General features: G+C 29.8%; 2 protein-coding genes across 2 annotated transcripts; both read left to right on the top strand.

Moving 5' to 3' along the window:
* Positions 1-8: 8 nt before the first annotated feature.
* On the top strand, positions 9-5,325 carry eIF5 (eukaryotic translation initiation factor 5). The gene is made up of 7 exons (XM_011506623.1): positions 9-213; positions 878-1,115; positions 1,526-2,140; positions 2,313-2,559; positions 3,766-4,202; positions 4,482-4,700; positions 4,903-5,325. Exons 3-7 carry the CDS (start codon positions 1,778-1,780, stop codon positions 5,023-5,025), a joined length of 1,389 nt encoding a protein of 462 aa, XP_011504925.1. The 5' UTR covers positions 9-213; positions 878-1,115; positions 1,526-1,777; the 3' UTR covers positions 5,026-5,325.
* Positions 5,326-6,196: 871 nt separating this feature from the next.
* On the top strand, positions 6,197-10,633 carry LOC105367811 (uncharacterized). The gene is made up of 4 exons (XM_011506622.1): positions 6,197-6,318; positions 6,435-6,551; positions 7,356-9,390; positions 10,119-10,633. Exons 1-4 carry the CDS (start codon positions 6,226-6,228, stop codon positions 10,532-10,534), a joined length of 2,661 nt encoding a protein of 886 aa, XP_011504924.1. The 5' UTR covers positions 6,197-6,225; the 3' UTR covers positions 10,535-10,633.
* Positions 10,634-11,004: the final 371 nt, after the last annotated feature.

Genomic DNA, 11,004 nt, shown 5'->3' with positions numbered 1-11,004 from the left:
CGCGTCGTTGTTGGAGGAGGAGACCGGTTCAGCGTCCCAGTGCCGCAACTTTCCTACCTCGAGCCGCCCGTCATACGCTGGGTGTATGATCATTGAGGACCAGCCGCCCCTGTACGCCAGGTCTAGGCAGAGCTCAGAACTCCACCAAGATAACGTACGACGATTTCTGAATCACGTTGTCTTGCTCAAGCACAGGACCGCAAAATTTTCCAGGTGAAGTGGCAGTTTTTAAATAATAAAGCGCTATTCTAGTTAGCCTTCGCTACCTCGTGCCTTACCTTTACGAGACCTTATTTACAAAATTCGAAATAACTAAAAGTCATTTCTCCCCTGCTTTCGGCCGAGTAAATGCATCTTTTAAACAAAAAGGATATTATCGTTGGATAGAGACTATACCGTCGATGTTTTGACAAGGATGACTTATAATTTTTTTCAATTTGACAAAATATTGTTAATTTATTCAACCATGTTTGTTTTAATGTGACATTATAATTTGGCACAAACATAATATACCCATTATGATAAACGAAAAAGTCAAATGTATCTCAATCTTCAATGTAAAAAATAAAAATTAAAAATTAAAAAAAAAAATTGCTGTTCATTAAAAATCTATTGATTAATATTGAAACTCGGTTTCATGTAAAATTCATAACCATTTAAGATAGCCTTCGACAAAATTAGAATCGATTCAATACACCGAAATATTAATACTAATCTATTTCTTAAATTAATGTGTATAAGTACATTTATATCATATACGTGGTCAATGTTAGTGGTCGAGGGATGGGGGAGGGAGAGAAAAAAATCAATAGGATAGTAAAAGCATCCAATAATATAAACTCGAATGTTATAAACCTTCCTCTTCGTAATGTTACAGTAATAGGCATCGAAAGCTTCAACCGTTCAGGGAAACGTGACTGGTGTTCATCGCAAGCGCGGCGCAGCTGAGCGCAATCAACATTTACCGCCCTTACAATTCACGTATCCCGCTACTTGAGGGTAGTTGCCCTCGCCGGGCGAGTTTGCTAGGCGACGTTCAAATTGTCGCTGGCCGACGGAAATATAGTATCCGAAACAAGGACTTAGGCATTATCTAGTTAAGATATTAAAATACGGTATGCATCAAGTTGCATTATTGGTGGAGTACCTTTGGAGTTCATTTGGAGTAGAAAGAGATATTATCACTTGTTCGGAGCTTCTTCTTCTCTTTCATGTAGAATTTCATATATTAAAAATTTAGAAGATAATAGAGAAAAAGTTGCTATTATCGTGTATAAATAATATTTGCTCGAACTATTCCGTTTCATTTTCAATTTTTATTGTGTCAAATTCTGTATTAAGATTATATTAAAAAAAAAAAAAAGAAAAAGAAAGAAAGAAAGAATGAAAGAATCGTTGTTTAAATGATAGGCAATTAGGTGCACATACAACATTATATAACTATGAAAATAAAAGTGATTCGTTATATATAGAAAATTTACAAGACTTCGAAGAAATTATGCTAACATATTTTTCTATTTCACAGGTGAGCTTTAATGAAAAGAACGTTAGGTAAATCGGTAATTTCTGTAATTCAAGCGACACAGAAAATCTCGGAAAAAGAAAAATACAAAATAACTGGGGATATTGCTGATGTTTCAACGATCAGCTTCTACATTTAATCATCGAATCAATCAATTCATCGTCACTGCACATACATCGTAAAGTCAAGAAATCCGAAATTTGAATCTTGTCTTCGTCGTTTTTATTGAAAGATATAAATTGAAAGGTATTCAAGATGAGCAGCGTAAACGTAAATCGAAGCGTCAGCGATGCCTTCTATCGTTACAAAATGCCTCGCATTCAGGCGAAAGTCGAGGGTAAAGGCAACGGCATCAAAACCGTCATCGTTAACATGGTCGAAGTTGCTAAAGCTATCGGACGCCCAGCAACTTATCCGACGAAGTTCTTTGGTTGCGAATTGGGCGCGCAAACGCAATTCGATTTTAAGAACGAAAGATTCATCGTCAATGGTAGCCACGATGCTTCTAAACTTCAAGATCTCTTGGATGGCTTCATCAGGAAATATGTTCTGTGTCCGTACTGTGACAATCCCGAAACCGAACTGCTTGTTAATGCGAAGAAAGGCACCATCTCACAGGTAAAATTGTACTATTTGTTTGTTTGTTTGTTTGTTTTTTTTTTTTGAAAAATCACGAACTTGTTAACAATTTTAAAAGAAAAAGAACTTTAATCGTTATTATCCTAATAGCTTTCAAAATTACATTTCAAATATCCGTTTAAATGCTATCGTCAATAATTTGTTTATACAGGGTTGTAAAGCCTGCGGTCATCACGGAATGCTAGAGAGCAATCATAAACTGAACACATATATTTTGAAGAATCCACCAAGTCTTGATCCAGCAGCCCAAGGAAGTTCACTCACTGAAGGCAAACGCGGCAAAAGATCAAAGCGTGCTACAAATGGCGATGCCAACGGAGATCGCACGGGCTCGCCCGACAATGAAAACAACACTAATAGCACAACTGATATCGTCGTAGAAGCTCCTGAAAAAATGGGTTAGTTCGTAATATTTCATATTCATAAAAGGTTAAATGTCTAAAATGTTGAAAATCAATCTTTATGCTAATTAATTAAATCTTCCCGTACAAATGTATCCATAAAGCATGAAGTAAAGTGAAACTATCGCAAACGTATTATGAATGAGAGTTAGAAAAGTGATATTCTTTGCTGTAGTGCAAATCAAATAGCTTTTGGAATTTAAAGATTTTAAATTGTACGTATTTTTGGTGAAAGTATTACTTTAATTGGACATTTTTAAACAATTATCTTTAGAAATTGTAGAACGCCATAAAAATACTAGATTTCGAAAGAAATACCATCTAATATATTAAAACAAAAAATTTTTTAATTATCTAAATGATTAGATTTGTCAATTGATTTGAAAAATTAATAACTTTAAAAGATTACAATTAAATTGAGTACAGTTAAATTTGAAATCCTTAATTTTTTTATTATTTGTCTTTATTCTGTAATGTGGAGAGAATTATGTCGATATGTGAGAACTAAATGTACATCGAATTACTATAGTGATATATTTTTCTCGTAACCCTCTTGAGACGGTCTGAAGCTCGTAACCAGGACTCTTATTTCTTAATTATCGCTTAATCTATTTTGCTTGCAATTCAGTAGTCAGTCTCAACATAATAGATTTATCAATCGGAAAAAATAATCATGTTAAGCATTTTTATATCTATACGTAAACTATTATTAAAAACAATAAATAGCAGTAAAAATAAATATTTTAAATATTAATTTACATTACAAAAAAAAAAAAAAAAAAAAAAAAAAAAAAAAAAAAACATGTAACTTCTACATTCCAAGCTTTAGAAAAAGTAAAACTACTGTTGAATTTTCCATATACCCATTCCATTATTAATTAATTTATTAAGGGACTTTCAGTTTTTTTACCTTAATAATTATTCAACATATTCAACTTGACTGCGCCATTTTTAAATTGAAAAATTGAAAATTAATTTGACAATAGCATTAATAAAGAAGTAGATTATTAATAATAGGGTTATGTATCAGAAAGCTGTTATATATATCATTAATTTGTATTTAATGTATACTTTTCACTATTTCCAATAACTTACACCATAAATTATTTTGTAATTTTCTGTGATGGTAATATCTTATTGATCCACCGACGTGTAACACAGAATTTCATGTAGTGTATTCTTATTATTCTTATTAATTATTAGCCAACAAAGATGATAACGGAGACGACGATAACTGGGCCGTGGATGTCTCCGAGGAGGCCGTTCGCGCTCGTTTACAAGATCTGACCGACGGAGCTAAGGGTATGACTATCAGCGATGACCTTGAGAAAAGTGAGAAGGAGCGCATGGATATCTTTTATACGCTGGTAAAATGCCGTCGTGACGCCGGTCAACTTGATAGTTACAAAGAGTTCCTCGCTGAGGCCGAGCGACTCGAGATTAAAAGCAAGGCTCCGTTTGTATTCGCTGAGTTGCTTTTCGATGAAAATATCGCCTACCAGGTTAAAAAGTATAGACCTGTATTATTACGTTTCACCCATAATGACCTCAAGGCTCAGAAGTATCTCATCAAAGGCATTGAGCAGGTCATTGGGCTGCATAAGAGTACGCTATTGAATAAGGTGCCTGGAATCTTCAAGGTGAATACCAACAATATACGAATTTTTAATAATAATGTATTTATATATATATATATATATATATATATCTTTGAAGAAAGAGTTAAGTTTCCAAAAGCAATTCTTAATAATAAAACTATGGATGAAATTCATAATTCATTAAGAACTTGATGATAAAATCAATTGAATTTTATAAAAAAAAAAAAAAAAAAGTCTTATAAATAAAACTGTAGTAATGTAAGATTTATAATTTTAGTAGACACTTAAGAAGTAGTGAAAAATAATAAATTTTTATCGCAGCTTCTCTACGATTACGATTATTTAGAAGAGAAGGCTATATTCGAATGGTCCAATAAGATGAGGAAGAAGCCTGTACCTAAAGATGGTTCTAAAGATATTTCTCAAGAAATTCACGAGAAGGCTGCACCTTTTCTAATATGGCTCGATGAGGCTGAGGAAGAGAGTGATTTCGATGACTCTGATGATGATACGGGTAAATCAGATGATGATGATCTAGAGGTGAGAGACAGTCTTGCTTATTATATTATTTAATATAATATATTTAACTGTGAAATTTAAATATTTGAATATTATTTAACTGTGAAATACCAATTATTGTTTATACTAATTTTGCATTAAATAAATAAATCAAACAAATAAATCAAAATAAAATCATTTTACTATTTAATATCTATATATTATATGGATTTACATTCTTTAGATTCAGTACGATGATAGAGCAAAAGAACCGCTAAAAAATCAGCAACAGCAAAATCAGCAGACGCCGATGAAAGTCGTTGACGATTCTGAGGAAGGAGATGATGTTGATATTGATGCCATTTAAAATCAAAAAGAAAGCTGAATCGCCAAAGCCAAAAGACGCAACATACGATAATAGAAGAAAATAATAAATGCGTCAATGAATTCCACAATTTTGCAACGGGATACAATGAGTCGCAATAAAAAAGATTTTCCGCTAAGATATGATAGAATTTTTCTTCCTTATAATAAAATAAAACTGAGCGAGAAAAAAGTAACTTGCAGTATAACATTAGAAGTCGCTGCATTTATATAGAAAATTTTATCTATCTTTTACGCTCTTATTTAGCAGATAGTTCCTTAATTTTTTCTTTGAATTTTTTTTTTTTTTTTTTTTTTTTTTTATTTCATAGGTGAAGACGAAAAATTGAAAATAATTATCCAATTTTTCATTTTCATACGCGAGATTTTTTGTTAATTTTTTGATCGTTAATAGAAGAGTTATCTGATAAAAGCGTTCTCTATTGTATCTACAATTCTCATAATTATTCAAATAAATATGTTTTATCGCAATAATGCATTTGTATTTTTAATTGCAAAATCCTTAATAGTTTCCTGAAATCTTTCATAAACGAAACAAAAATTACATAATCCTTTGTAAATTTATATGTTGTATAATCTTCCATTTCGTTATTAATTACTCCAATTGTTACCTGCGATTGAACAAATAAAAAAAAAAAAAAAAATTCATTTGTCAACGTATCATCGAATGATAAGTGGTTTTAAAAATAAACTAATTATTCCCAATATTTATTTTATCAAATACAGGAATTAATATTTTCTAATTAAGAATTTGTAAAAGCCACTAGTATACAAAATGATATAAATAATATTATTTCGTTTTGTTACATCTACTTACATGCGTAAACACATGTACAATAAAAATAACTGGCATTCTAATTAGTTCATGAAAAATTTAAAAATCAATAATATACTAATGAGATATGAATAAAGAAATAATTTTTATCCAACAGCAATTAAACTAAGGAATAAATAGATGTTTATTAGAAGAAATCTAAAGAAAGAATTTTAAATGAAATTCTTCGTTTTAATTAAGTTTCGTGCTTTTTCATAAGTAAAAACTTAAATTACCGCTAATTTGTGACAATTCAATTTGACCAATTGGAAATAGCCGACTTCCTATATAAACAACACACATCTAATAACAAAACGGAATAGTCGTAGGGTGGGGATAAGACAGAACGAAAACGACGACAGTAGTAAAATGGCGAAGGTAAACGTTGAGAGTCTCCGACTTCGACCTAATACTTCTGATGAAAATTACACGATTTTAAGAGAGGTCCAAATTCGAAAAGAGGTTAAATCTCCTTGCTATTATTAACACTTAAAATCTAGAAATTTATTTATTGATATTATTCATGTGAACGTAATAATTTAGCGGCATCTAACATTGAATTTGTTTAACTTGTTTAGGTGGACACAAGGAAACAGGACGAGCTCAACGTTCTTTTCGATTGCATCAATGCAGAATGCGCTTCGAGGTCGTTAAAGGAGAAGAGAAAAGCATTAACTTCATCCGAAAAGCAAGATGTAAGGGCACTTTATGAGTTAGTCTTGTTTCCATTGAGTTTATTCAAAACATAACCTTATGCATTTGTTTTTACTCCATATAAAACAAATTCACGTTAAATTTCAATCTTTAAAATTTATATTTAACTACATTCGAAAAAAGAGTATAAATTTATTCATTTATAGATCAAATTTTGTTGATTAAGAAAATTGATTTACAATTAGAAAAAAATAATTTATATATTTCAATAATGTACGTAATTTATTGTTATTAAAAAGTATTGAAAATGAAAAGAAATTTAAAATTCTTGTATTAAAGAGAGGAATGATAAGGTTTTAACAAAAAAATTTTGTATGTAAATATTAATTTATAAAATTCATTTTAAGCCAAGTACTTGACAAAGTTGTGCCATCTGCACGATTGATGAATCATCTGTTGCAATATATTTGTTTCATAATTTGGAACTTCTTTTGAAATTACTCAAAAGTTTATAAACATAATTCTCTTAATCTATATTTATGTTTAAAATTTTTAATTCTCTTTTATTGTGGCAACAATGTTATAATTTTGTTTTATTGCTAAAATTTTTAAGCCATCCTTAAATATGTTTCTATGTAAAAATTAGAAACAGATTATAAATACAGTATTTTAATTTATTAAGTAATCAATACATACTAATTTGAATATTTGCATGTTAACCATACATTAATGATATATTTAATTACATTATTTATTATCAACAATTTTTCTTGAAATTATTTTTTAAATTGGGCATCTTGATTACAAAAATAATAAGTTATTTAAATAATACATTTTCTTTCTAGAAAAGTATAAAAGCAGTTCATTATGGGCCTGTGCCTGGATTTCGATCGGGTAAATGGTGGGGTATTCGAATGGACTGTTCTAGAGACTATATACATGAACCCTTTAACGAAGACATTCATGACGGTCCTTTTGGAGCTGTATCCATCTGCACCTCACATTTAAATACTCATAATGATGTAGATCTAGGGGATATCCTAACTTTTACAAGCCAGAAATACAGTAAAATAGAACAGTCCAAAGACTCTTTGATATTGAGTTATAAAAATAGAGTTCCCATAAGACTTGTAAGAAGCTATTGTCTCTCAAACAGTTATGCACCAAAAACTGGCTACAGGTATGATGGATTATACACAGTTGTAGATCACTGGATAGGAATTTCTTCCGATACAACAAAATACAATAAATTTGTCCTTATTCGAGTGTTTGAGCAAGAGCGTCCATCTTGGGTTGAAAAGACACCATCAAAAGTTTTAAAAATAAAAAAATCCATTACACCAAGACTGACAAGAAGTAATGTTAATATTAATCATTGCGAACCAAAGACTACAAAATTTGTGTATAATAATGTTCAAAAAGAGTCAAAAGTAAGTAACGTCAGTGCAATAGTATCGAGACAAGTTTTCAAAAAGTTTATTCCAGACTCACCCGATAGTTCTCCAAAGTCTGTTTCTAGTACAGATTCTGCTGGACAAAGTTCCTGTCCTAGTACCTGTCCAGCAAAATTGTGCAATACAAATCTGTCAATACGTACAAACTTGTATGACTCTTCACATAAATTACAGGAAGTGAAAAAAGGTACTTCTATGACATTTTGTAGAATTTTAAAATCCAATCAATCGATACAGCCTATGCAAAAAAATCTTCAAACAGAAACTGAGAAAATGAACATAGAATTACCAGAGATAGAAGTGGCAGACAAAATTAAAATAATTAATAATTCAATGGATGATAAATGTGCAGAAAGAAAAATTAAAAAAGTAACTTGGGCAGATTCTTGCATTTCTACTTCTAATAGTATTGAAAAATCTCTTCCAACAACTGGAAATGGCTTTCAGTATAGTGGCTCTGGTGTCGTCGATGGATTTAGCCCAACATCACCAAAACAATGTATTTTAGCTTGCAATAATATAACAGAACATTTATCCATAAAAAATTCTAAATCAAATAACGTATTAAGTCCCAGTACAAAAAATCATCGACACATCGTTCAAATTCATTCCAAATTAAATACTCCGCAGACTTCAAAGGCCAGTTTTTCTACAATATGCGAATCGTTTCATGAGACTGAAAGGCTTAATGATAGTTCATCGAGCATCGATACACTAGCACCTGATGAATTAGTAAATGTAATAGTTAAAGAAAAATATCACCCAATGGCCAAATTATTAATAGGAAATATGATTGGTTTGGAGAATCAAGAATCTGCAATTTTAAGTGCATATAATACTTTAACTTCAAAGGTCGATCAAGATGACACTATTAAGTCCAAGGAAAATAAAATACGCAACAAATTTTATATTAGAAATAAATCAAAGAAAAACGGAGTCATTCAGAAGCAAAGACGAGAAATCACCAATTTAATAATCGATGCCAAATTCAATCCAATAACGCGGGGATTAAGAAGTCGTAGACTTCGTTCGCTCAAAAAACGCATATCCAAGTCTGAGTTATCTCAACGAAAGCTCATAAATGCTCAAAGGATACAAGCACGAAATACAATTGTTAATAAAGAAATTTCAAACACAATCAGAGAATTGGAGCCAAAGAAGATTGAAAAGAGAAAAATAGAAGAAATTATAACTAAGAAGCAATCAAAAATGGTTAGTACATGGACACAGTGTACGTTACTTTCAGCACCATCGGTGGATCAATCTATACAAATTGGTGATTCATATATCGAAACTTCTATATCAGAATCAGATATAAAAGTTGAATTAGTGGATTTAGATGATATAAAATCAGAGCCATGCGATGCAGAATCAGGCTCTGAAGAAATTCCATCAGAACCTGTTATGAGTCGCACCGAAAAAAGTTGTATGTATTATTTATTTTTTATATTTACAAAATATTTTTATATAATAATATCTCTTATGTATTTACTATAAGAAAGTTTTTGTGTCGGTTTTCTTATTTCATAATAAACATTCATAATATATTTTTACATATGAATAAATAAATAGAATTTTATATTTTAAATAAGTATTTTATGTAAGTCCATAATGAATGCTGTATAACTAAAAACCCTTTAAATTCAAAAGAATAAGATAAAACTTTTTAATTATTAAAATTACAATACAATTTAAGTATACTGTGTAGTCTAACATATCAAGTAAATATCATTGGTCAATTTTAAGTATTAAATTCCGCGTGTCTGGTAATTCATAATTTAACAATATAGTATACCACGACTGTACATGTACGTACTTAAGAAAAAAAAAAATAAATTCTAATAAATGTATAATTTTAAAATAATAATTAAATAGCTGATTAATTCATTGAATTGTAATTACACCTAAATACATATAATAAATTTTAATGTTAATTTTAGAATGATGAATTATAGAATATAAATGAGAAGTATAATTTATAATACTAATAGCAATTATAAATTATATATACAAAAGTGATATTTATATAAAGTTAATTACATAAAAACTATAAATATACGCACAATTTTTTCATATTAATCAATTTTAAATAAATGATCAAATAATTTGTATTATATAAAATATTATTAATAATTTATTTAAATTTTCATTTAGATTTCAGTGGCTCCGCTTTTGCTGCAGTAGACACAATCAATAGCAGTATTCGAATAACGAGATTGAGATCCATTGGTTTTAGACCCATAGGAACTTATTCTCCTTTAGAGGATGAAGATTGGAATGAAGACTCTTCCAGACCTGACGTCAATGAAGAATACAATAAATACACTAGCGAAGAGAACAATGTAGTAGGCTACATGGATGAACAGCTTCACTTTGAAGACATCGAGGAAGAAGAAACGATAGACACTGCAGAAGAACAAGTGATTGTAGATAAAGCATATGAAAAACAATTAATCAGAGAATCTTCGCAACAAGTTATCGAAAGCTTGTCAGAGCACGATTTCGATAAACCTTGGCATGGCTGGAGGAAAATATCTATCAATGGACAGATATATTGGACTGGATATTGATTTTTTATTTGACTTGAGCAAAATTTTACGTTTGTTTATTCTAAACAGCGTCTTACTCCACGTTCTGTATAATTTTTGTTACTCTAAAAAAGATACGATGGGCAAAAAAAATTCTTGATGAATAGTATTTACTTCTAAGTAAAATTATTTTTGAAAAATATTAAATAATAATCGATTCATGTATATAAAAATGATGAACTTAACATAGTTTTATTAGAGTAATAATTATTATTTTAGAACATAGTACAATCCAAATAAAAACAGCTTTGATAATAATTTGATTTTTTATATAACTAGTACATTGTTAATAAAAATTAGGTAGAAAAAAAAACTTAATAAAATTAACCAATGTTTGCAAGACTTAGCAAAATTGTAAAAATTGTAATTTCGGAGAAATGAGTAGTATTTAACAAAGTGCTAGTTATATTAAGAGATAGTTTAAATAAGTGTTAAAAGCACTTTTTTCTTTA

Source organism: Ceratosolen solmsi, unplaced genomic scaffold (genome assembly GCF_000503995.2).
Source record: "Ceratosolen solmsi marchali unplaced genomic scaffold, CerSol_1.0 scaffold6, whole genome shotgun sequence".
In the NCBI taxonomy this organism is placed as follows: domain Eukaryota; kingdom Metazoa; phylum Arthropoda; class Insecta; order Hymenoptera; family Agaonidae; genus Ceratosolen; species Ceratosolen solmsi.
The sequence above is the reverse complement of the archived record's forward strand: the minus strand, read 5'-3'. Positions and strand labels throughout refer to the sequence as shown.

Bases quoted from the DNA above. Each gene is read 5' to 3' on its own strand.
- eIF5 (XM_011506623.1), top strand. From the start codon at position 1,778: ATGAGCAGCGTAAACGTAAATCGAAGCGTCAGCGATGCCTTCTATCGT. The intron at 4,203-4,481 runs GTGAATACCAAC...TTTTTATCGCAG, and splicing joins AGGTGCCTGGAATCTTCAAG to CTTCTCTACGATTACGATTA. The intron at 4,701-4,902 runs GTGAGAGACAGT...TACATTCTTTAG, and splicing joins CAGATGATGATGATCTAGAG to ATTCAGTACGATGATAGAGC.
- LOC105367811 (XM_011506622.1), top strand. From the start codon at position 6,226: ATGGCGAAGGTAAACGTTGAGAGTCTCCGACTTCGACCTAATACTTCT. The intron at 6,552-7,355 runs GTAAGGGCACTT...TTTTCTTTCTAG, and splicing joins CTTCATCCGAAAAGCAAGAT to AAAAGTATAAAAGCAGTTCA. The intron at 9,391-10,118 runs GTATGTATTATT...ATTTTCATTTAG, and splicing joins GAGTCGCACCGAAAAAAGTT to ATTTCAGTGGCTCCGCTTTT.